The 27249-nt window shown below is 47.6% G+C and overlaps 1 protein-coding gene and 1 pseudogene across 3 annotated transcripts; both read left to right on the top strand.

Moving 5' to 3' along the window:
• LOC143786216 (uncharacterized) overlaps positions 1-27249 on the top strand; it is a 47301-nt pseudogene that overhangs the window by 14764 nt on the left and 5288 nt on the right.
• On the top strand, positions 1589-6376 carry LOC143785840 (uncharacterized). 3 transcript variants are annotated; one of them, XR_013218109.1, is made up of 6 exons: positions 1589-1735; positions 2547-2704; positions 3876-4000; positions 4082-4216; positions 4891-5065; positions 5467-6376. XR_013218109.1 is itself a non-coding variant. In XM_077274980.1 (6 exons), exons 5-6 carry the CDS (start codon positions 4996-4998, stop codon positions 6283-6285), a joined length of 876 nt encoding a protein of 291 aa, XP_077131095.1. In that variant the 5' UTR covers positions 1589-1735; positions 2547-2704; positions 3876-4000; positions 4082-4216; positions 4891-4995; the 3' UTR covers positions 6286-6376. The 3 variants fall into 3 exon arrangements, 2 of the variants coding, with proteins under 2 accessions (XP_077131095.1, XP_077131096.1); XM_077274980.1 differs by having other exon boundaries at positions 5480-6376; XM_077274981.1 differs by lacking the exon at positions 1589-1735 and adding an exon at positions 1762-2020 and having other exon boundaries at positions 5480-6376.

Here is a 27249-nt window from a genome sequence, read left to right as displayed (position 1 = left end):
CAAATGGGATGTTATATACCTGGTAACGAGAATCAGGCAGTGTCTCTTGGGAGAAGCAGGAACTCCAACTGTGCGGGTCAACTGCAGGGAAAGGACTCATATGGACTGTGTTTTCTTTGTTTTACCTTTATGCCAGCAAGGCTCGGTTTATTTTGCTGAACCCACCAAGGTTTATGCTATCCACAATAAACCAGCAGGTGATCGTCTACCAGAATGTTTCCTCTGTCTACCTGGGAAAGCAGCTGAGCGTGTCAACCCCTCACAACATGTACAGAAAGCTGCACACACACTGTAATTGTATATGTCACTGACATCTATCTATTCTATGTGTGTTATAAATATATTTTTATATCTTTATTTTTATATAGCGCTCACATATTCCGCAGCGCTTTACAGGTTTGCACACATTATCGTCACTGTCCCTGTTACAGTCTGTTACAATCTAAATTCCCTATCAGTATGTCTTTGGAATGTGGGAGGAAACTGGAGTACCCGGAGGAAACCCATGCAAACACGGAGAGAACATACAAACTCTTTGCAGATGTTGTCCTTAGTGGGGCTTGAACCCAGGACTCCAGCGCTGCAAGGCTGCTGTGCTATCCACTGCGCCACCGCGCTGTGTGTATAACCCATATATCTGTATCTATGTGTGTAATCCATCTCTTCTAGACTGTCGGGTCCCAGTGTCATTTTAGAGTACGTGGCTGCTGAATTACCGGCTTTTCTTCTATCTATATAATATTTATACATATATCTGTGTGTGTCACTGACATCTATATATCTATGTGTATACTGTATATCTATTCTAACCTGTCACTCTATGATTTTACTGTATGCAGCACATGAATTGCCGGCTTTTTATCTATCTATCTATTTATCATCTACTTTAAAATACTTTAGTGGCAACACAATTATTACCGATCACGAATCCGAATGTGCCACATTTGTGCCGAATTTGTGTTTGTCGATCGTTTTACAAACATATTAGCACATGTCCTGTCATCACTTCTATCATGGAAATGCCCCTTTGACTAACGTTATCATCCATCCAATAGACTGTATGAGGACATGAGGTCCTGGTGATGGTCGGCCTGGAATCACATGATCACACAAATCCCAGAACACTGCCCCCTATCAGTGGAAATGTGAGAAAATCCAATAATGACACCAAATGCTTGAAGACTTTATCCTGAGCATCAGATTATATAGTTCAATGTATCTTTATAGAGAGAATGAGAAGATAAAAGAAACTGTCAGAAAAGAGTAAATGTGTTATAATGTCATATGATGAGAATTGGAAATGGGAAAAGCTCAGCCAAACCTCTGTAACCACCGGCTGTAATCTAACACCTGGAAATTGCCAGGATGTTATTTCATTCATCCCTATTTCTGCCTCCATCATTATCAGCTGCTTTATAAGAGGCCGATAGTGAGAGAAAAAGTATTGGTTATTCCGCTGCATTGTGACATCATCTCTTACCTTATATGGAAGCGGGCAGTGATGTCACACAGGTGAGTGATGATGTCACAATAGAGCGGAACCTTAAAAACCCTCGGTTCCATCTCACTGGCTCAGACTTGGTATATGTCTGTCTCCTGACAACACTGTACCTAGATCTTCTCCTTGTGAGATTAGCGCTTTACTTGCGATTTACTTGTGGAATAGCGAAACTGTATTAGAGGATACTTCTGGATTTTCCTGAAGATCACTGACTGAGGACTTCTACATCTGGAGGTAAATCTGTTTTGTGTTGTTATTTATGAAACTATTATTATTTATTGTTATAGCGCCATTTTTTCCATGGCGTTTTACATGTGAGGCGGGGTATACATAATAAAAACAAGTACAATAGTCTTGAACAATACAAGTCACAACTGGTACAGGAGGAGTGAGGACCCTGCCCGCGAGGGCTCACAATCTACAAGGGATGGGTGAGAATACAGTAGGCGAGGATAGAGCTGGTCATGCAGCGGTTTGGTCGATCGGTGGTTACTGCAGGTTGTAGGCTTGTCGGAAGAGGTGGGTCTTCAGGTTCTAACTAGAAGCTTTCTTCTCATTATTTTTTCATGTATTCTTGAATTTTGTATGAAAACACTTTTTGCGTTTGTTGCCATTTTCTGACACCCGTAGCGGTTTCTTTTTTCGTGATTTGGGGTTGGGTGAAGGATTATTTTTTGCACCCTGAGCTGTCGTTTTTACTGATACCATGATGGGGAACATGCGATGTTTTGATGAGTAACTCGTCCGGCACAAATCACGGCACAATACAACAGAAAAAACATTTTCATGAATATTTTTATTTACAATTCATGAAACAAATCCAGTCCTCAGTGGCCGGATATAAGAGTAGGAATGGCCGCGAGAAAACCAGGGAGCAAATATCAGTGTCCAGCAATTTACAGGGGGAGGAGGGGAGATTTCCTTTATTAATAAATAGTAGTAATAATAATGGCAGCCAGCGCTCTACCTGTATGGGGCAGGGCGGGCTGCACCAGGGATTATAGCACTGTGTAATATGGCTCCAATGTTATCTTCTCCCCTTCAGATCTCCCTCCTGACTCTGTCTGGTCCAGGACCACAGAGGGGACGTCAGCTCCTGGCTGTCTGGTCCAGGACCACAGAGGGGACATCAGTCACCACCTACATAAGCTGAGAAGAGAACATCAGCGTGCACAGGACCCCGCAGAGCCGGACATCTGTAGAGTGAGTATAATGGCTGCCGCCAGGGTCCATCTTCTTACACTAATTAGATAAGTGGAGGAGGCCGGACCACGGCTGTCAGCACCGACCACTGAGTTAGGCCAGAATTGCACCTGACAACCTCCCGCATTTAACCACTATCATTCGGCTACTTGTTGGCTGATTGTCGGGTGTCTGGTGCCATTAAGGCAGTTCTTACTGCTGGAAAATACTGACCAAATACTGAGCATGTGAACATGGCCTAAAGCTGAAAATTATTTGGTTTAGATCTGAAATAAAACTTGTGTCAGAGTATAATGTAGCCCCCCCCTCATAAAATATGTAGCTCCCCTCATAAAATATAATGCAGCCCCCTCATAGAGTATAATGCATCCCCTCCCATAGAGTATAATGTAGCCCCCTTAAATAAAATAATGTAGCCCCCTCGTAGAATATAATGCAGCCCTCAAATAGAATAATGCAGCCCCCTCATAGAGTAAAATGCAGCCCCTTCATAGGGTATAATGCAGTCCCCTTAAAGAATATAATGTAGCCCCCTCAAATACTATATTGCAGCCCCCCATAGAGTAAAATGCTGCCCCTTCATAGGGTATAATGCAAACTCCCATAGAATATAATGTAGCCCCCTCATATAATATAATGCAGCCCCTCCATAGAATATAATGTAGCCTCTCCATAGAATATAATACAGCCCCACAGTCCTACAGTCTTATGGCCACCAGTACTAACTGATATATATATATATATATATATATATATATATATCCCACAATCCTCACCTCTCCTCCTCATTCCCCCGCGGTTCCAGACTCTGCTCCAGTCTCAGCAGCTGCACTGCCATCTGCCCGGCACACAGTATGAGGTGACGTCATCACGCACCGGCTGTGGCAGAGGCAGAGGGCAATAATGGAGCAGGGAGTATCATCTGATGCCCTCTCCTCTATTATTGCACCTATGATGCCGATACAGTTGAATGCGGCACATGCTGGGGGCAGCAGCGGTGGAGCAGCAGGCGACAGGAGGAAGGAGACGACTGCTGCGGCTAAAGCCTGTGCCCGCTGCTAAAGAGAAATTAATATTCACTGCTCCCCACGCCCATGGCCAGTCCGACCTGGGCTCTACACACAGAACTGAGGAATAAAATGGTAAAACTCATCTGTTCCTTATACTACAGGTGGAATAATTCTCTACTGCTGGAAGGTTCTCAAAGTTTTACTTGTTGAGCGTTGAAAACTCCAAGTGTAAACTTTGTTCTGGATTAGGAATCTTATTTCCATCGGGAATTCACCAGATATTACTGTAAGTATTCTGAGGTCATAACAAACATTTCCTGCCTAAAAATAAAAGAATAAAATCTGACCGATCTATTGTTCCTTTTAGGGTTGATAAACGACTACAGAGCTGAAATCTTGACAAGAAGATCCCTGTCGATTACTAAGATCCCAGCTGAATTCTGTAGCACTACTAGTGACATCACATTTCTTGGATTTACAAGAAGAGTAAAGTAGTTAGAAGGTAACGATACTTTTCTGTAACATTTAAGTCTAAGTTGCAATGTGTGAACATGATGTGAGGAATAGCGCCATTTCCGGCCATTATATGGCTTGTATGGTATTTTGTATTGTTCTACAATTTTCACCCTACAGTCACTATCTCTAATTTGCATTTGTCTTTGAATCAGTGTCTCCCGCAAAAAAAGTATTTTACCTCTTACCTTAGGTAGCACAGAGCCATGGAGGAAATTATATATCAGTACTGAGCATTGTAGCTGTGAATCCAGCTCTGGTATAAGCTAATGTACCTGCTAGAATCCTGCAGGACAATGATTCTGTGCTTCCTCCTGGCAGTGCTCCTCCTCTGCCTCCTAACTTGTGAAATCTCTGTGCAGAGCAAGACGGATTACAGGAGGTTATTCAGAGTTAATGAGCTCAGGAGACGGGAAAGTGGAGGAATTGACCCATAAGAATAGATTAAAGACGATTTCTCTGATATCATATGTTACAAAGTTTCTTATAATCACTTATACTAGTGATTTATACAATTTGTTGCCGGGCAGTTCCCATGTAAACACTTTCTCGATGTTTTGCGGCTTCATCTTCTCGTCCTTCCATACTACTTATGGTCACTACTTTTTGGCTTTTGCTGTTTATTGTCCTATAACTTTTTTCCATTTGTGGATTATTCTGCAGGACTTCTCGCACACTGAGTGACTTCTGCGTGTTGCTCTGCGCTGTGAGATCTGCGACTATTGTGCGCCGGAAGAGCACGTTACTGAACACTTTTGAGGAGAAACCATGAGTTCTCGGGAATTGAGGCAGCTGATCATGGACAACATTGCATGGATGAACCGGCCAGAAAACCGAAGTAAGTGAACCTTTACAATGTAAGGGGTGTGTGTGGGGGGATTATACCGGGGTCTTTTTGTCGTCACCCCAGTAACAACAGGTTCCACTCTCTAGTTCTTTCCATAAGAGGAGTTAGAAATATTTCTGCCTGTATACTGGGGACAATGTTAGACGGGGAACTAAACTAATAACTCTGGGTATTGTAGTAGTGACGATCGGTGGGGTCCGGACCCTCAGACCAGCACACATCGCTCACAACAGGGGTCAACGTGCTTAGATTATTCTTGGGTGTGTGCAGAGCGGTGTCCCGGCCCAGTAAAAATTTATAGAGAAATAATAGATAGATAATAGATAGATAATAGATGATAGACACATTTGTACCTGTCATTTATGATATTTTCTGTCATTATAATACATGAGTTTTTCCCTTCAGATCAGAGCCCTGTGATCGGAAGACTCAGGTCGTCTCAGACAAGAGGAGGAAGGATTGAAGATGACAGAGATTATGTACCTTCTCCAGAGAGAAGAAGAAGAGTTAGAGACCCATCCAGGCGCTCAGTACGAGAGGAGACCAGACACAGGAGCCGTTCGCCACATAGGCCGCTACCTGACCGTCCCATCTCTCCTGAGCCTTTACCACCGACCACGCGCCCTGACAATCTCAGGCCTGCGGAGGCTTTACCACCGACCACGCTCCCTGACAATCTCAGGCCTGCGGAAGCTTTACCACCGACCACGCTCCCTGACAATCTCAGGCCTGCGGAGGCTTTACCACCGACCACGCTCCCTGACCGTCACAGTTCTGCTGATGCGTCACTACCGAGCAGCAGCAATAACAGGAGTGGTGGAAATGAAGCGGCAACCACCTCCGGGGCCGATCCTCAGCCAAATTTTATTCCACCATCCGTGGGCACAGATGCTGAGAATCAGGCCGGATTAGATTCAGTTGAGGATACAACCCCACCGCAGGCTGCACCCCTGCGGAGGAGAGGACGGCGGAGAGGAATGACAAGGATACGGCAAATAGAACGCCTTCCTACCAGGAGCGCCACAGGCCAGGAGGAGATTCCTTCTTGTGCCATATGCCTAGGTGATTATGAAGTAGGTGAGCAGCTTATTGTGCTGCCCTGCCGACATCTTTTTCATCAGAGCTGCATTACACCATGGCTCCGCCAAAACCGCTACTGTCCTTACTGCCGCCAAAACTGTTTCCAACAGAACAGACAGAGAAGAGCATAAATCCCAACATGTGCTCGTGTATCCATCCCCAATATATATTTATTTCCTTTATTAATGATTTTTACTAAATAAAATGTATATGTTTTTTATACTTATGAAGTCAGCACTCCATTTTTTCAGTTTTCTATGTTACCAGGAGTTTCTTCGTGTACGGCCATATTGATACATTTATAGAGGAACAGTCACACGATGCAACTACTTTTTACCTATTTATGCATCATTTCCGGAATTTTCTAAACTACATCAGTGATATGTCCGCCACTGCATTACAGAATCCATTTAGCTCTAGTGGTCCCCATACTTGCCATTATCCGTTCTGCAATTTCTGGGGCAACACCTCTATTAAATCTGTGGACAGTTTGCTCCAATTACAAAACAAGCACTAAATCTATTGTACTACTTCTAATCTGATTTACTATGCTGCACGTGAGTGTCCATATATATGGGGCTGCATTACACTATAGAGGCTGCCTATGGGGGTGCATTATATTAGGGGCTGCATTACACTATAGAGGCTGCCTATGGGGGTGCATTATATTAGGGGCTGCATTATACTATAGAGGCTGCCTATGGGGGTGCATTATATTAGGGGCTGCATTACACTATAGAGGCTGCCTATGGGGTTGCATTATATTAGGGGCTGCATTATACTATAGAGGCTGCGTTATACTATAGAGGCTGCCTATGGGGGAGCATTATATTACATTATACTAGGGGGTGCATTATATTATAGAAGCTGCCTTTGGAGGTGCATTATATTAGGGGCTGAATTATACTATAGAGGCTGCCTGTGGCGGTGCATTATATTATAGAGGCTGCCTATGGGATGCATTATACTATAAAGGCTGCGTTTGGGGCTGCATTATACTATAAAGGCTGCCTGTGGGGGTGCATTATACTATAGAGGCTGCCTATGGGCCTACATTATACTATAGAGGCTGCCTATGGGGGGGGGCATTATATTAGGGGCTGCCTTACACTATAGAGTCTGCATTATACTATAGAGTCTGCCTATGGGGGATGCATTATACTACTGAGTCGGCCTATGGGGGTGCATTATACTATAGAGTCTGCCTATAGAGGCTGCCTATGGCGGGTGCATTATGCTATAGAGGGTGCCTATGGGGGTGCATTATATTAGGGGCTGCATTATACTATAGTCTCCTTATGGGAGGTACATTATACTATAGAGTCTGCCTTCGGGGGGTGCATTATACTATGGAGTCTGACTACGGGGGGTGCATTACACTTTAGAGTCTGCCTATGGCGGGTGCATTATGCTATAGAGGCTGCCTATGAGGTTGCATTATACTATAGAAGCTGCCTATGGGGGTGAATTATATTAGGAGCTGAATTATATTATAGAATTGTTATCAATAAAAGATCCAAAAATAATTATGTGCTTAAACATTGGGCTTATTAGCCACATCAGCGCCACCAGTCCTTCCTATTTCTTATATTGTAATCAGCCCCTAATCGCCCGGACCCCCAAAGATCCCGAGATTCTCCGTCAGAACAGAGCTATGGGGGAAGCCATGAATTACGTCCTATGACTGATGTGTGAACACCCGGACAGTACGGGGGGCCGGGGAGGTGACGTGCTGTGGATGGAGACCCCTTTAGGAGCTTGTCACATTGGGGGTGTTAGAGCCCTAGGGGTCTCTGGAGACGTCCTACCTTCTTCGGGCCTCCTCCATTTTCAGTCGGCAATTAGGGGTCTCGTGTTCCTTCTTTGATGGGTGGAGTCTCGTCATGGGGGTCTCGGGACAAGATCCTGCGGGAGCAGCCAGAAAATGGAGGGTTACGGTAACGTAAATGATCGGGCAGACCCCTGTATAAAAGCCGGGAGGTGGGAGCTGTGATGGGGTCACTGCAGCGGGAAAACAGAAGTTTGCAAAAATGTCTGAATTTAAAGGGGCCGTTCCCTTCTGATCTAATGTGCCAGAAAGGTGTTGTGGGGGTCCCACTGATCCCCCAGATGTCAGTCCTCCACAGGCGGATACTTACCGGAGGACACCGGGCTGTCCCCCTGCTGGCTGCCACGGTCCCCACATGGCGGGATGGAGGGGCTCGGAACGGCAGTAATTGGAGGGCGGCGTTTTCGGGACTTGGCTGCAGACAGCAGAAGCATGCGCGCGGAGCGGCTCATGGAGGCCGGGGGAGGGGAGGCCACGCTCTGCAGCTTGTCTCGCAGCTTCTGACTCCTACAGGTACAGACACGACATGAGGGGGCAGAGGATTAAATCCCAGGACCCCCAGAAATAACAGCTCGCAGGTGGCTGAGATTAATCAGAGCTCAGACCAAAGGTGCAGTAACCGCCCTCTCCAGCAAAGCAACGAACCTGAGATCAATGAGTCCGGCTGTACAACACTGTAGAAGAGCTGCAGTGTAAAGAATGGTGGAGGGACAGAGCACCAGAAGGGACGCTGCTGACTGCACCCACAGACCGCGAGATCCCAGGAGCGGGTGAGAATGCGCCCAGCGGGTACGTACCGGGCCTCGGGGTCCTGAGCGTCCAGGGTGGGCTGCTCTCCGGAGTGTAGGGGAGAGACTGGACAGGAGCGGCCGCCCTGTAAGGGAAAAAGAGCAGTGATGGGTAACAGACGGCCTGGAGCTCGACTAACGGCAGCGCTGCCGAGAGCACAACGGAGGGTGGCCGCTGCTGAGAGCACAACGGAGGGTGGCCGCTGCCGAGAGCACAACGGAGGGGGGCCGCTGCCGAGAGCACAACGGAGGGGGGCCGCTGCCGAGAGCACAGCGGAGGGGGGCCGCCGCCGAGAGCACAACGGAGGGGGGCCGCTGCCGAGAGCACAACGGAGGGGGGCCGCTGCTGAGAGCACAACGGAGGGGGACGGAGGATCTACAGTCCCCTGCAGTGGATTCAGTCTCCTCCTACGGAGGGAGATCCATCATCCGGGGTCAGATGTGTCAGCCCCTCTGGAAACAAAAGGCATGCTGGGAGATGTAGTTCCATGATGTCATTAATGAGGGAAGTAGCCGGGTCGTCCTTCCTACACCACACGACGTACCCCAGAGCCTTCGAGCCGCTCCTCATCCTCTTCATCCGGGGTGGAGAGGACGCGGATGAACGACAGACCGAACTGCTCCTGCTTGTTGAAGGGCTGCGTGCAGGTGACACGGTCCCACTTCTCCAGGGCGGCTCCTGCGAGGAAGTCTCCTGCCGAGGGGAGTCTGCTCTACAGAAAAACCTGCAGTCCCCCCAGAGCAGCACACACTCCAGTCACCTCCGGAGCTGCATCCACAGAAATTATTCATATACTCCAGCCACCACCAGAGCTGCATCCACAGAAAATATTCATATACTCCAGTCACCAGAGCTGCATCCACAGATAATATTCATATACTCCAGCCACCTCCGGAGCTGCATCCACAGAAAATATTCATATACTCCAGCCACCTCCAGGGCTGCATCCACAGATAATATTCATATACTCCAGCCACCTCCAGAGCTGCATCCACTGAAAATATGCATATACTCCAGCCACCTCCAGAGCTGCAGTCTGTAAATTCACACATTATGCTCCACTCACATCTACAGTGGCATGTAACCGTTTATCCCCTGCTGGTCAGAATCACTGTTATTGTGAACAGTGAAGAGAGCTGAAGATGAAATGATCTGTAAAAGGCCTAAAGTTACAGATGTCGCCTCTCCTTGGTGTTTTAGGCAATAAAAATATATATTTTTTTCATCGTTTACATTTTAAAAATTACAAAAAGGAAAATGAGCAGATGAAAAAGTTTGTGCACCCTGCATGGTTAGTACAAGTATCAGCCTGTAAACGCTTTCTGTATCCAGACACGAGTCTTTCAGTTCTTGTGTGAGGGATTTTCCTCCGTTCTTCCTTGTAGAATTCCTCCAGTTCTGTGAGATTCCTGGGGCGTTTTGCTTCCTCTGCTATTTTGAGGTTTCGCCACAGATTTTCAATGATGCTGAGATCAGGGGACTGTGAGGGCCATTGTAAAACCTTCAGTTTGCCCCTTTTCAGGTCTATTGTGGATTGTGACGTGTGTTTAGGACCATTCTCCATATGTAGCAGCCATCCTCTTCCTCTTTTCACCTTCAGCTTTTTTACAGATGTTTTTTTCAAGAATTTGTTGAAATTTCATTGAATCCATTCTTCACTCTACCCTTGAAATTTTCCCCAAGCTATTGGCTGCAACACAGTGCAAAGAATGATCCTCCCCCATGCTTAATGGTTGGCGAGATGTTATTTTCCTGACATTCTGTGCCCTTTTTTCTCCACCTTTTATCATTGTGGCCACAGAGTTCTATTTTATCCTCATCGGTCCACAGGACTTGTTTCCAAAATGCATCAGGCTTGTTTAGATGTTCTTTGCAGACTTCTAAAGCTGAATTCCATTGATTGGATGCAGGAGAGGTTTTCCCCTGATGACTCTTCCATGAAGGTCATATTTGTGCAGGTGTCTCTGAACAGTAGAACAATGTACCACAACTCCAGAGTCTGCTCAATCTTTCTGAAGGTCTTTTGCAGCCAAGTGGGAGTTCTGATTTGCTTCTCTACCAATCCTATGAGCAGCTCTTGATGAAATTTTCCTTGGTCTTCCAGACCTTATCTTGACCTCCACTGTTTCTGGTAACTGCCATTTTTTAACTACATTACTAAATGAGGAAAAGGCAACATGGAAACGCTTTTCTATCTTCTTATAGCCTTCTCCTGCTTTGTGGGCTCCACCATTTTCCTTTTCAGAATGCTAGGCAGCCGCTTAGAAGAATTCAAAGCTGCTGTTTTTTGGTTAGAGGAGGCTGGGTTTTTATAAAGCTGGGAAATTTCCATCATCGGCCTTTCCTAACAATTATAGTGAAGAAGCCATAACCTTAACAGGCTAATTAAGGTCTGAAACCTGGGTCAAAGTTATCTGAGCACACATATATCCAAGGGTGCACAAACCTTGGCATCAGCCAGTTGTCCTTTAAGTAATTTTGAAAATCTAAAAGATGAAATTACTGTATATACTCGAGTATAAGCCGAGATTTTCAGCCCACTTTTTTTGGCTGAAAGTAACCCTCTCGGCTTATACTCGAGTCATACCCAAGGGTCGGCAGGGGAGGGGGAGCGGAGCTTTGTAATAATACTGCTCCTGGCACGGTCCCTGCACGTTTTTTTCCCCCCGACAGCTTGTTTCTGTAGTGAGCGGTCACATGGTACCGCTCACTACAGTAATGAATATGGACCCGACTCCACTCCCATAGGGGTGGAGCCGCATATTCATTACTGTAATGAGGGGTACCATGTGAAAGCTCACTACAGGAAGAAGCTGCCGGGGTACAGACGTGCAGGGACCGCGCCAGGAGCAGGTGATATAACGCAGTGCGCTATATTCACCTGCTCCCCGTTCCACCGTCGGCGCCGCTGCCTCCTCTACACTGACACTCAGGTCAGAGGGTGCGGTGACGCAATTAGTGCGCGCCGCCCTCTGCCTGAACATCAGTGCACAGGATGGGGAAGACACAGCGGCGGTCGGCGGTGGAATGGGGAGCAGGTGAATATAGCAAGTGCCGAGGGCCTGAGAGGTGAGTATGCGATTTTTTTATTCTTTTAATCGCAGCAACAGCATATGGGGCAAATGTCTGTATGGAGCATCTTATGGGGCCATAATCCACATTTGTGCAGCATTGTATGGGGCATATTTTAATATGGAGCATCTTATGGGGCCATCATGAACTGTATGGAGCATTATATGGGGCTCCTGATTTAATATGGACATTCAAAAACACTTAACCTACTGATGTCTCAATTAATTTTACTTTTATTGGTATCTATTTTTATTTTTGACATTTACCAGTAGCTGCTGCATTTCACATCCCAGGCTTATACTCGAGTCAATAAGTTTTCCCAGTGTTGGCTTATACTCAAGTACATACGAGATATAGATAGATAGATAGAATTTTCCTTCTCACCCCAAATGGGGGTGGTCTTTGTTGTCCTTCCTCATTCTCGAGTCCTCCTGGGAGTTTGAGGGTTCTGCGCAGGATCTTAGCTGTTCCCAGCATTGCGCTTTTCTGGACAGAGCTCAGATGTTGCTCCTGGGATCTGTTGCAGCCATCCTTCCTCTTAGGGGTCACTGCTCCACGTGCTACGATCACCACTGGAATCACTGTTGCCTCCACACCTTCTCCAGTTCTCCTCTGAGGCCCTGGTGTTTCTCCAGCTTCTCATATTCCTTCTTTCTGATGTTGCTGCCTCATCTATTATCATTGCTGTCCTCTGCTCCTTGTCTACTATCACGTCTGGTTGGTTAGCCAACACCTGCTTATCCATCTGGATCTTTAGATCCCACAGGATTTTAGCCCCTTCATTCTCCACCATTTCTCTGGGGTCTCCCACCTGGACTTAGCCCATACGCTGTGCAGATGTTCCTGTATACAGTTCCCGCTCCTTGGTTGTGGCGTTCGGTAGACGCTGTTCCTGCATTTCGCATCCAGCCATTGTGTGTTGGACGATTTCTGAGGTTTCTTTGCATAGTCTGCACCTTGGGTCTTGTCTTGTAGATTCCGGCTTCTATGGATCTGGTCCTTGGTGCTCGCTCTTTTGCCGCTATGATCAGTGCCTCTGTCTCGGAGTCCAGCTTTCTCCAGCCATTGGTAGGATTTCTCCATGTCAGCCGCCTCCATTATCTGTCGATGGTACGTCCCATGCAGCGGCTTGTCTTGCCATGGTGCTTCATGGTCCTGCTCCTTCCAGATCTGTTGCTGCCTTAGGCTCTCTCAGCATCTCATCGTTTGGAGCCATTCTCCTGCTGTATTCCTGGATACTCCTGGTTTCATCCGTGATGGTGGCTTGGATGCTTATCAGGCCTCGACCACCCTCCTTTCTGCTGGCGTACAATCTTTGGGTGTTAGACTTAGGGTGGAGACCTCCATGCATTGTGAGGAGCTCTCGTGTCTTTTGGCCAGCACTGTTCACAATAACAGTAATTTTGACCAGGGGTGCACAAACTTTTACATGTTGCTGTACTACAGTCACACCTAAAGCTGCAATAAATAAAAAATTACATTTTCTGCACCAGCCACATCTAGAGCTGTTGTCACCATTTTCCTTTACCCTCTTTGAACATCCGGACCCCTCTGTGGTTCTTCATCAGTCTGGCGTCTGCCGGTGGCATCAGCGTGGTCGTGGGGAGGAGAGTGGTGAACCCCTTATCCAGAGTCCAGATGGAACGTCCCACGTCGATCTGTAGGAAGGCCGAACCACTGTTTCCTGTTCACGGGGGCGGACACAACACATGAGAGCAGAGACACCCAGTCACACACAAGCTGGAACACCAAGATCTGCTCCAACTGCGGCACCTATATCAATGTAGCCGATGTGACAGGCTCGATCCAACTGTAACTCCACCCGGAGCTGCCGGCTGCGGTCCCGGGGACAGCTGAGCCACGCTGGGTGAGGTTGTCTATCAGGAGATTCTCCACCGGATGTTTTGGGCCTTGCAACAGGTGGAAAGAGAAGTGTGTAACCTGCACGTCGAGGCTCCTGCAATACAAATAGGAGAGCAGAACGTCGGGGCCACGTGAAGACCGAAACTGGGATCATAAACACAAAAGAAATGCTGTCACAGCAGGCAGTAAAGCGAGCGGGTAATCCGCCTGCAGTGTATGTGCCGCCATCTAGTGGCCAAAGGTAACACACACAAGAAGATGGAAATATTAGGGGGGTTTTGCTCAATTAAAAAACAAAAAAATAAATGAAGCAACAAGTGAGTTGTGTGAGCCCGAGAGACCGAGGTTTAGCCCTAAAAATAAGAATTGTAGAATAAACAAATCATGGACACGTCGGGCGCGGCCTCAGGAGCTGCAGAGGTCAGCTGTGCTACACTGCCGGCATCCGCCTGTACCAGGAGCAGCTCCCGGCCCACTGACATTAGGGCGACCACAATCCCGGCGGGGGAGACAGCGCGCCATGTTGTGCTCACAGTCACTACGGGCAGCCGTACACTGGGGGGGGGGGGGAGGGCGGCGACCGCGCACTCTGGGGGGGGAGGGCAGGGACTGCACTCTGGGGGGGGGGGCAGGGACCGCACTCTGGGGGGGGGGGGGCAGGGACCGCACTCTGGGGGGGGGCAGGGACCGCACTCTGGGGGGGGGGGGCAGGGACCGCACTCTGGGGGGGGGGCAGCGACCGTGCACTCTGGGGGGGGGGGGCAGGGACCGCACTCTGGGGGGGGGGGCAGGGACCGCGCACTCTGGGGGGGGGGCAGGGACCGCACTCTGGGGGGGGGCAGGGACCGCACTCTGGGGGGGGGGCAGGGACCGCACTCTGGGGGGGGGGGCAGGGACCGCGCACTCGGCGCCATGATGCAGAACACGGTCCGGCTGATTGTACAATGAATTGGTCTCCAGCAAAGTAACGCACAGAAAACGCCATTCACACCTCGGTATTCGGTAACAAGGTGAACCGGCCTGGGTGTACCAACATGGCAGCGTCTACACTGGAGTTGATTTCTTGAGGGGGAGGAGTGATTCCTTGGATCATGACATCACCGGAAAGGGCGGAGCCTCCTTCAGTCCAATGAAGATCCGATAACAGGAAGCTGCTGGTGGAGAAGAAGAGAAGTGGGGAGAGGACCGAGGGGCTGCAGCACGGAGCCGTGTGAGGAGAGGACCGAGGGGCCGCAGCATGGAGCCGTGTGAGCAGAGGACCGAGGGGCCGCAGCATGGAGCCGTGTGAGGAGAGGACCGAGGAGCTGCAGCATGGAGCCATGTGAGGAGAGGACCGAGGAGCTGCAGCATGGAGCCGTGTGAGGAGAGGACCGAGGGGCTGCAGCACGGAGCCGTGTGAGGAGAGGACCGAGGGGCTGCAGCATGGAGCCGTGTGAGGAGAGGACCGAGGAGCTGCAGCATGGAGCCGTGTGAGGAGAGGACCGAGGGGCCGCAGCATGGAGCCGTGTGAGGAGAGGACCGAGGGGCTGCAGCATGGAGCCGTGTGAGGAGAGGACCGAGGGGCTGCAGCACGGAGCCAGTGTGAGGAGAGGACCGAGGGGCTGCGGCATGGAGCCGTGTGAGGAGAGGACCGAGGGGCCGCAGCACGGAGCCAGTGTGAGGAGAGGACCGAGGGGCTGCAGCATGGAGTCGTGTGAGGAGAGGACCGAGGGGCTGCAGCATGGAGCCGTGTGAGGAGAGGACCGAGGGGCTGCGGCATGGAGCCGTGTGAGGAGAGGACCGAGGGGCCGCAGCACGGAGCCAGTGTGAGGAGAGGACCGAGGGGCTGCAGCATGGAGTCGTGTGAGGAGAGGACCGAGGGGCTGCAGCATGGAGCCGTGTGAGGAGAGGACCGAGGAGCTGCAGCATGGAGCCCTGTGAGGAGAGGACCGAGGGGCTGCAGCATGGAGTCGTGTAAAGAGAGGACCGAGGAGCTGCAGCATGGAGCCGTGTGAGGAGAGGACCTGCAGCATGGAGCCGTGTGAGGAGAGGACCGAGGAGCTGCAGCATGGAGCCGTGTGAGGAGAGGACCGAGGGGCTGCGGCATGGAGCCGTGTGAGGAGAGGACCGAGGGGCCGCAGCACGGAGCCAGTGTGAGGAGAGGACCGAGGGGCTGCAGCATGGAGTCGTGTGAGGAGAGGACCGAGGGGCTGCAGCATGGAGCCGTGTGAGGAGAGGACCGAGGAGCTGCAGCATGGAGCCCTGTGAGGAGAGGACCGAGGGGCTGCAGCATGGAGTCGTGTGAAGAGAGGACCGAGGAGCTGCAGCATGGAGCCGTGTGAGGAGAGGACCGAGGGGCTGCAGAATGGAGCCGTGTGAGGAGAGGACCGAGGGGCTGCAGCATGGAGCCCTGTGAGGAGAGGACCGAGGGGCTGCAGCATGGAGTCGTGTGAGGAGAGGACCGAGGAGCTGCAGCATGGAGTCGTGTGAGGAGAGGACCGAGGGGCCGCAGCACGGAGCCGTGTGAGGAGAGGACCGAGGGGCCGCAGCACGGAGCCGTGTGAGGAGAGGATCGAGGAGCTGCAGCATGGAGCCCTGTGAGGAGAGGACCGAGGAGCCACAGCACGGAGCCGTGTGAGGAGAGGACCGAGGGGCCGCAGCATGGAGCCGTGTGAGGAGAGGACCGAGGGGCCGCAGCATGGAGCCGTGTGAGGAGAGGACCGAGGGGCCGCAGCACGGAGCCGTGTGAGGAGAGGACCGAGGGGCCGCAGCACGGAGCCGTGTGAGGAGAGGATCGAGGAGCCGCAGCATGGAGCCGTGTGAGGAGAGGACCGAGGGGCCGCAGCATGGAGCCGTGTGAGGAGAGGACCGAGGGGCCGCAGCATGGAGCCGTGTGAGGAGAGGACCGAGGAGCCGCAGCACGGAGCCGTGTGAGGAGAGGACCGAGGGGCTGCAGCACGGAGCCGTGTGAGGAGAGGACCGAGGGGCTGCAGCATGGAGCCGTGTGAGGAGAGGACCGAGGGGCTGCAGCATGGAGCCGTGTGAGGAGAGGACCGAGGGGCTGCAGCATGGAGCCGTGTGAGGAGAGGACCGAGGGGCTGCAGCATGGAGCCGAGTGAGGAGAAGACCGAAGGGCTGCACCGTGGACCCTTGTACAAGGGAATTGGGATCAGGACTCGGTGTGATGCGCTGAGGATGTAATGTGGAAAGGGGTTGGTGTCAATTGAGCAAAAGGAAGATGATGAGGGGCTGTGGGGAATGGAAGGATGATGAGGGGCCGTGTGTGGGGGGATGATGAGGGGCTGTGGGGAACGGAAGGATGATGAGGGGCCGTGTGTGGGGGATGATGAGGGGCTGTGTTGGGGATGGGAGGATGATGAGGGGTTGTGGGGGGGATCATACATACTGGTTTGCTGTAAAGTGAATGGGGTGATGTAACTCCCGTGTACACAGAATAGAAAAAAAACAGCTTACCGGAGCTCAGAAGCAGAGTCCCTGGGACCAAATGTAAATAAAATCTGAAGAAAGTCCAGCTGATAGGAAATGAAACAATTTAGTGGAAAAGAGATGAAAAATGAAAATGTGTTAATTTGCAGAGAGCATAGCAACACGAGGCCATGTGTGTCTGAAATGCGCGTTTCTATGCTGTCTCTGCAATTTAGCACGTTTTCATTTTTTATCTCTATTCCAATAAATGTAGCAATTTCCAAGAAGCTGGATTTTCTTTACATTTGTAATTCTCCTGTGTTGGGAGGTGGGGATGTCGCTCTCGTGAGGCTGCATGTTGGGGGCTGTGTTGGGGAAGCCGTCACTCCTGTGCTTTTTGTTACATATCGCTAACGTGGCTTAGGCTACTTTCACATTTCCGTCTTCTGGGCTCCGTCGCAATCCGTCGTTATGGGCAAAAAACGGATCCTGCAAATGTGCTTGCAGGATGCGTTTTTGTGCCCATAGACTTGTATTAGCAACGGATGGGCACACGTCGCATCAGTCATGCGACAGATCCGTCGTGTTTTGGCGGACGCGATGCACAAAAAAAGTTCAGTGTAACATTTTTTTGTGCGATTTGTCTGCCATTTCTGACCGCGCAAGCGTGGCTGGAACTCTGCCCCCTCCTCCCCGCTCATCACAATGGGCAGCGAATGCCCACGTTGTGCTAAATTTAGCACAACGTCCGACAGTTTGCGACGGCCCCGTACCGACGGAAGTGTGAAAGTAGCCTTAGTTGTACATATTGGTTTGTAAAGTTTATTGTTAGACTTGTATGTATAAATATATGTATATTTTTCTCCTTTTGTTAAGACTTATTTATTTGTTTTTAATAAAACTGTTTGAGAACTATGGGTTGAATTTTTATTTCTAAAGCTCGGGGTCTGTTCACACATTGCAATTTGTTGGGGAAACAATCTGCAGCAAAGTCCTCACCAGTAGACCTGCACTAAATAATTCAGATCTCACTGACAATTTATTTCCGGTCCTCAGCAGCATTTAGCATATTCTGACTAGAAGAGGCAATTTTTACCCCCACATTTGGGAGGAAAATTGGGGTGTGTTTTATAGTCTGAATATAGCTTGTGGGGGGGGGGGGGCACAGTTGTGGAGCAGGGTCACAGGGGCAGGGTCACCGCTGCAGGAAACTAGTAGCAGAAGTGGAGTGAGGCTGAAGGACCTCAGCCAAGATCCCAATCTGTGCACGCAGCCGTTTTCCTGAAGCCCGACCATTTCTTCCAGCCCAGGACTTGCAGCGCTGGGACGCCCTCTCCTCCCACCCAGGGCCTGCACCACCGCCGCCGGTTTTATGCAGCACGGACCCTGCCTCCTGTCACCCCAATCCACTGCTCCCTATGTTGGCTATTGTCAATACGGACTGTAATATCCAAATGTTATCAATTTTTTTTTTCCTCACCAAAATTTGGGGTGCTTCTTACAGTTCAAAAATACAGTAAAAAAAACCCATGAAGATCGCTTATGTATCCAATTTCTTAGTTCCTAGCGATGTTTCTCGGTGTACGTCGGCCTCCTGTGGCCACTTACCATTCTCTGTCACCCATACAGCCTGGTCCGTTTTAGGTCCTATAGGACAACACTATATAATGGATGTTTATAAAAGGGCCATCAGTCTCTGAGGGTCTGACTGCGGGTGCCCCCACTGCTCCATAGCACAGACTCTGGCAGAGGTCACATTACATATGTTACAGAGGGGTAAAAATACTCCCCTTAATAATTTTGAAGAGTATTTTTAGCCAAGAAGGACATAATTTGCAGTAACACAAATCTATGTACATAGTGTTAGGTGCTGGGATTCTTCCTCTGCACAGGATAGATCCCAGGCCTTGTCTTCCTCTGTGGTCTCCCATTCAGTTCCAACTGCAGTGGATGCTGCTCAGCAAAGACGTCGGTCTTGCTCAGACTCAGTCTGTGAGCATGGTTACTGCTGACTCTCTAGGGTCAGCTATGGTAACCAATAATAGACTGCAGCGAGAAATCACTCCTGGGACTAAGTCCAAGATTCGCTCTTCTGGGCATGCCCGTGAGGCGACTCCTCATTGGTGGTCGGCTGTCACATGCTCAGGTCCTGGTCTAGCTCTGGATTGTCCTGTGAGCAAGGTCCTCTCTGATTAAATCTATAAAAAAATATTTGGCGCGCCTCTCGGTGCGCTAAGATCATTTATGTTCTGTGAGAGTGTGGAACCTAACGGTAGTGTGACTTGTTTGCATGTGCACAGGGCAGGCCTAGAGCCTTTAGAATTCCGGCACCTCCGGAGAGGAGATTTTTTTGTGTGAGTTCAGTGCTGGCGTTTAGCCTTTAGAAGTCCAGCTTCTCTGGAGAGGAGTTCCATGTGTGCACGTGCTGTGTCTGAGTCCACTACCAGTTCCCTTGCCTCAGTGAGATAGGAAGCTCCTGTGAAGTCAATGGGGTTCACGTTTAGCGTCTAATCACAGCTCTGCTGCAGAGCATCTTTCCATTGCTGTGTGCGATTGGCACAGCCACATGCTACTCTACTGAGTGACATTAACTCAGTGCGAGTCTGTTACGCTCGCTGCTAGTCCCGCCATTGTCCTCTGAGCTCCATCTGCACGGTGGACCGCGGGTGGCGAACGCACTTTATTATTATAATTTATTTAGTGTGTTCCGCCCACCCTAACACATAGTACACATCAGACCTGGGCATAGTGCAGCACTCTGGAGCTCCGGCCCTCTGGCTGTTCCTGTCTGGCACGTGGACTGAGAAAATTGCGGCCCACGGGCTGCACCATTTCTCAGCGACCAAGCTTGCTCCAGAAATTCTAGGCTATAGATTTTGCAGGACTACTTTGCAAGTGGCATTTGCGGGTGACATTTGCAAGCCCCTAAGGTGCCAACAGCAGAAACAAACAAAAGGGACCCAATTTTAACTATTTCGCCCCAAAGCCTGCTTTTACCTCCCTGACCAGGCTAATTTTTACAATTCTGACCACTGTCACTTTAGGTCATGACGCTGGAACGTTTAAATGGATCCCACTGATTCTGAGATTCTTTTCTCGTGACATATTGTACTTCATGATAGTGGTAACATTTCTCTGATATGACTTGCCTTTATTTGAGAAAATTTAGCAGTTTTCAAATTTTTAAGTTTTATGTCCTTAAACCCTTTACCCCCAAGGGTGGTTTGCACGTTAATGACCGGGCCAATTTTTACAATTCTGACCACTGTCCCTTTATGAGGTTATAACCCTGGAACGCTTCAACGGATCCCAGTGATTCTGCCATTGTTTTCTCGTGACATATTTTACTTCATGATAGTGGTAACATTTCTTTGATATTACCTGCGTTTATTTGTGAAAAAAATGGAAATTTGGCGAATATTTCGCAATTTTCCAACTTTTAATTTTTATGCAATTAAATTACAGAGATGTCACACAAAATACTTAAGTAACATTTCCCACATTTCTACATCAGCACAATTTTGGAACCAAAATTTTTTTTTTTGTTAGGGAGTTATAAGGGTTAAAAGTTGACCAGCAATTTCTCATTTTTACAACACCATTTTTTTTTACGGACCACGTTTCATTTGAAGTCATTTTTAGGGGTCTATGTGATAGAAAATAACCAAGTGTGACACCATTCTAAAATCTGCACCCCTCAAGGTGCTCAAAACTACATTCAAGAAGATTATTAACCCTTCAGGTGTTTCACAGGAATTTATGGAATGTTTAAATAAAAATGAACATTGAACTTTTTTTCACAAAAAATTAATTTCAGCTCCAATTTGTTTTATTTTACCAAGGGTAACAGGAGAAAATGGACCCCAAAAGTTGTTGTACAATTTGTCCTGAGTACGCCGATAACCCATATGTAGGGGTAAACCACTGTTTGGGAGCATGGCAGAGCTCGGAAGCGAAGGGGCACCATTTGACTTTTTAATGCAAAATTGACTGGAATTGAGATGGGACGCCATGTTGCGTTTGGAGAGCCCCTGATGTGCCTAAACATTGACACCCCCCACAAGTGACACCATTTTGGAAAGTAGACCCCCTAAGGAACTTATCTAGATGTGTGGTGAGCACTTTGACCCATTAAGTGATTCACAGAAGTTTACAATGCAGAGCCGTAAAAATAAAAAAATCATGTTTTTTCACAAAAATGATCTTTTCGCCCCCAATTTTTTACTTACCCAGGGGTAAGAGAAGAAATTGGACCTCAAAAGTTGTACAATTTGTCCTGAGCACGCTGATACCCCATATGTGGGGGTAAACCACTGTTCGGGTGCAAGGGAGAGCTCGGAAGGGAAGGAGCGCCATTTGACTTTTCAGTGCAAAATTGACTGGAATTGAGATGGGACGCCATGTTGCGTTTGGAGAGCCACTGATGTGCCTAAACATTGAAACCTCCCACAAGTGACACCATTTTGGAAAGTAGACCCCCTAAGGAACTTATCTGGATGTGTGGTGAGCACTTTGACCCACCATGTGCTTCACAGAAGTTTATAATGTAGAGCTGTAAAAATTAAAATAAGTTTTCCCACAAAAATTATTTTTTAGCCCCCAGTTTTGTATGTTCCCAAGGGTAACAGTTGAAATTGGACCCCAAAATTTGTTGTCCAATTTGTTCTGAGTATGCTGATATACCCAATATGTGAGGGGGGGACCACCGTTTGGGCGCATGGCAGAGCTCGAAAGGGAAGGAGCGCCATTTGGAATGCAGACTTAGATGGATTGGTCTGCAGGCGTCACGTTGCATTTGCAGAGCCCCTGATATAACTTAACAGTAGAAACCCCCCACAAGTGACCCCATATTGGAAACTAGACCCCCAAGGAACTTATCTAGATGTGTTGTGAGAACTTTGAACCCCCAAGTGTTTCACTACAGTTTATAACGCAGAGCCGTGAAAATAAAAAATATTTTTTTTTTCCTCAAATTATTTTTTGGCCCCCAGTTTTGTAGTTTCCCAAGGGTAACAGGAGAAATTGGACCCCAAAAGTTGTCCAATGTGTCCTGAGTACACTGATACCCCATATGTTGGGGTAAACCCCTGTTTGGGCACACGAGAGAGCTCGGAAGGGAAGGAGCACTGTTATACTTTTTCAACGCAGAATTGGCTGGAATTGAGATCGGACGCCATGTCGCATTTGGAGAGCCCCTGATGTGCCTGAACAGTGGAAACTCCCCAATTCTACCTGAAACCCTAATCCAAACACACCCCTAACCCTAATCCCAACGGTAACCCTAACCACACCCCTAACCCTGACACACCCCTAACTCTAATCCCAACCGTAAACGTAATCCTAACCCTAACTTTAGCCCCAACCCTAACCCTAACTTTAGCCCCAACCCTAACTGTAGCCCCAACCCTAACTCTAGCCCTAACCCTAATGGGAAAATAAATACATTTTTTTCATTTTTCCCTAACTAAGGGGGTGATGAAGGGGGGTTTGATTTACTTTTATAGCGGTTTTTTTTTAGCAGATTTTTATGATTGACAGCCGTCGCACACTAAAAGACGCTTTTTATTGAAAAAAATATTTTTTGCGTTACCACATTTTGAGAGCTATAATTTTTCCATATTTTGGTCCACAGAGTCATGTGAGGTCTTGTTTTTTGTGGGACGAGTTGATGTTTTTATTGGTAACATTTTTGGGCATGTGACATTTTTTGATCGCTTTTTATTCCAATTTTTGTGAGGCAGATTTACCAAAAAACGGCTATTCATGAATTTATTTATTTTTTTTTCTTTTGGGGGGGGGGGGCGTTTATACCGTTCCGCGTTTGGTAAAATTGATAAAGCAGTTTTATTCTTCAGGTCAGTACGATTACAGCGATATCTCATTTATATCATTTTTTTATGTTTTGGCGTTTTTTTACGATGAAAACTATTTTATAGAAAAAATAATTATTTTTGCATCGCTTCATTCTTTGGACTATAACTTTTTTACTTTTTCACTGATGATGCTGTATGGCGGCTCATTTTTTGCAGGACAAGATGACGTTTTCAGCGGTACCATGGTTATTTATATCCGTCTTTTTGATCGCGTGCTATTCCACTTGTTCGGCGGTATGATAATAAAGCGGGTTAACTAGTGGGACAGTTTTATAGGTGGGGTCGTTATGGGCGATACGAAATATGTGTACTTTTATTGTTTGTTTTTTTTATTTAGATAAAGGAATGTATTTATTGGAACAATATTTTTTTATTATTTATTTAGGAATTTTTTTTTTTTTCACGTGTAATTTTTTTTTTTTTTACTTTGCCCCAGGGGGGGGACATCACTGTAAAGTGTCAGATCGCTGATCTGACACTTTGCTGTGCACTGTGTCAGATCAGCGATCTGACATGCACAGCAGGGAGGCTTCCCGGCGCCTGCTCTGAGGAGGCGCTGTGAAGCCACCTCCCTTCAGGACCCGGATGCAGCCCCGCGGCCATTTTGGATCCGGGCCTGCAGGGAGGAGGAGGTAAGAGACCCTTGCAGCAACGTGATCACATCGCGTTGCTCCGAGGGTCTCAGGGAAGCACGTAGGGAGCCCCCTCCCTGCGCGATGCTTCCCTATACCGCCGGAACACTGCGATCATGTTTGATCGCAGTGTGCCGGGGGCAGTCCGTGACCGCTCCTGGCACATAGTGCCGGATGTCAGCTGCTATAGTCAGCTGACACTCGGCCGTGCTCCCCCCGGGAACGCGGCCGATCGCTCTGTACGTACTATTCCGTCCTTGGGAAGTAGGGTCCACCCCACATGGGCGGAATAGTACGTCCAATGGTAGAAAGGGGTTAAGGCCGGGATTACACATACGCGAGATATGTCCGACTCTCGCAGGTGAAAACCCAGCTCTGGCGCAGGCACTCCGTAGCGGAGCATGCAGCTCCATGTTTTGCTGTGCGGCTGCATGCTCCGCTCCGGAGTGCCAGCGCCAGAGCTGGATTTTCAACTGCGAGACTCAGACTTAGCTCGCGTATGTGTGATCCCAGCCTAAATCAGAGTCATAATGCACAAAATAGTTAATAAATAACATTTTCCACATGCCTACTTTACATCAGCACAATTTTTGAAACATTGTTTTGTTAGGAAGTTAAAAGGGTTAACAGTTGACCAGCGATTTTTCATTTTTACAACAATATTTGCAAATCCATTATTTTTAGGGACCACCTCACATTTGAAGTGACTTTGAGGGGCCTATGTGACAGAAAATACCAAAAAGTGACACCATTCTAACCACTACACCCATCACGGCAGTCAAAACCACATTCAAGAAGTTTATTAACCCTTCAGGTGCTTCACAGGAATTTTTGGATTGTGGAAGGAAAATATAAACATTTAATTTTATTTCACAAAAATCTACCTAATTTTTTTACTTTCGCAAGTTAAACAAGAGAAAATGGACCATATAATTTGTTGTGCAATTTGTCCTGAGCATGCCGATACCCATATGTGGGGGAAATCTACTGTTTGGGCGCACGGCAGAGCTTGGAAGGGAAGGAGCGCCGTTTCACTTTTTGAATGTAAAATTTGCTGGCATAATTTGCAGACACCATGTCACGTTTGGAGAGCCACTAATATGCTTAACCCCTTCACTCCTGGAGCTTTTTTCATTTTCGTTTTTCGCTCCCCTCCTTCCCAGAGCCATAACTTTTTTATTTTTCTGTCAATATGGCCATGTGAGGGCTTATTTTTATCTTTTGAACGATACCATTGGTTTTACCATGCCGTGTAATAGAAAACTGGAAAAAAATTCCAAGTGCGATGAAATTGCAAAAAAAGTGCAATCTCACACTTGTATTTTGTTTGGCTTTTTTGCTAGGTTCACCAAATGCTAAAACTAATGTGCCATTATGATTCTCCAGGTCATTACGAGTTCATAGACACCAAACATGTCTAGGTTCTCTTTTATCTAAGTGGTTAAAAAAAATTGCGCCATTTTCCGATACTCGTAGCGTTTCCAATTTTTGTGACCTGGGGTCGGGTGAGGGCTTATTTTTTGCGTGCCGAACTGGCGTTTTTAGTAATACCATTTTGGTGCAGATGCGTTCTTTTGATCACCCGTTATTGCATTTTAATTCAATGTTGCAACAACCAAAATAATTTAATTTTGGCGTTTTGATTTTTTTACTCGCTACGCCATTTAGCGATCAGGTTAATCCTATGTTTTTATTGATAGATCGGGCGATTTTAAACGTGGCAATACCAGATATGTGTATGTTTGATTTTTTTTTTTTATTTTATTTTGATTGAGGCGAAATGGGGGTGATTTGAACTTTTATATATTTTTTATTTTTTTAATATTTTTAAACACTTTTTTTTTAAATTTTGGCATGCTTCAATAGCCTCCATAGGAGCCTAGAAGCATGCACTACACGATCGCCTCTGCTACATAGAGGTGAAGCACAGATCACCTCTATGTAGCAGAAATGCAGGGTTGCTTTGAACGCCGACCACAGGGTGGCACTCAAAGCAATCTGCCTTCAACAACCATAGAGGTCTCAAGGAGACTTCTCGTTGTTATAGCAATGCAGCGATGACCTCCGATTATGTGACGGGGGTCAGCGCTGCGACTATTTCCAGCCGCGCGGCCGGGAGCGCTAGTGAAATGCCGCTGTCAGCATTTGACGGCGGCATTTAACTAGTTAATGAGCGCGGGCGGATCGCGATTCCGCTCGCGCTCATTGCGCGCACATGTCAGCTGTACAAAACAGCTGACATGTCGCGGCTTTGAGGTGGGCTCCCCACCGGAGCCCACCTCAAAGCGGGGGTTCTGCCAGCTGACGTACTATTCCGTCAGCTGGCAGAAAGGGGTTAAACAGTGGAAATCACCAACAAGTGACACTATTTTGGAAACTAGACCCCTTAGGGAACTTATCTAGACGTGTATTGAGAACCTTGAACCCACAGGTGCTTCACAGAAGTTTGTAACGTAGAGCCGTGAAAATAAAAAAAATCACATTTTTCCCAGATAAATCTTTTTTACCCAACTGTTTTGGTGCACGGCAGGGCTTGGAAGGGAAGGAGCCATGTGACTTTTTGAGTGTAAAATTGTCTGGAATAATTAGACACCATGTCGCGTTTGGAGAGCACCTGATGTGCGTAAACAGTGGAAACCTCCCAGAAGTGACTTCATTTTGGAAACTAGACCCCTTTGGGAACTGATGTAGATGTATATTGAACACCTTGAACCCCCAGGTGCTTCACAGAAGTTTATAATGTTAAGCCGAGAAAATGAAAAAAAAATCAAATTTTTCCCACAAAAATCTTTTTGACCTCCAAATTTTGAATTTTCTCAAGGGTAACAGGAGAAAATGGACCACAAAATTTGTTGTGCAACTTCTCCTGAGTTTACCGATATCCCATATGTCCTCAAAAACTACTTTTGAGCCACAGTTCACAGCTCAGAAGGAAAGAAACGCTATATTATAGTGCAGATTTTGCTGCACTTGTTTGAGGGTGACATGTTACATTGGCAGAGCCCCTGTGGTGCCAACACGGCAGACCTCTCAATGAATTCATCTAGGGGCGCAGTGATCACATTGACACCACAGGTGTGTCACAGACTTTTATACCATTGTTTAGTGAAGAAAAAATCATTTACATCTTTACCAAGATTGTGTGTTTGCCCCAAGTTTTACATTTTCATCCTGGGAAATGGGTAAAAATGGCCCCAAAATTTGTCCCACAATTTCTACTGAACATGGTAATACCCCATATGTGGCTGCACAATACTACTTAGCCATACGGAGAGACTCGGGAGGGACAGAGCGCTATTTGCCTCCTGGAACTCCTACAATAGTTTGCGGATTCCATATACAGAGCCCCTTAGTGATAGAAAAGCAGAATCCCTCCTCAAGTGACCCCATTTTGAAAATTATAACCCATTGGGAATTTATCTACAGATATAGTGATGATTTTCATTTCATGGGTGTTTTCCAGAAAGAAGCAGCAGTGGATGTTGCTGAGTGAAAATTGCAAACTGCCGATGTAGTGACCAATATAATCCCCCAAAAGAAAGACTGCAATAAAAGACAATATTTAAAAATTTTTTTTACTTCATTGAAAATAATACCAAATATTAAAAAATTATTAATATTATTATACAGCTG

This window comes from Ranitomeya variabilis, chromosome 7, assembly GCF_051348905.1.
Source record: "Ranitomeya variabilis isolate aRanVar5 chromosome 7, aRanVar5.hap1, whole genome shotgun sequence".
Taxonomy (NCBI): Eukaryota; Metazoa; Chordata; class Amphibia; order Anura; family Dendrobatidae; genus Ranitomeya; species Ranitomeya variabilis.
This window is presented reverse-complemented; position numbering and strand designations above follow the sequence as displayed.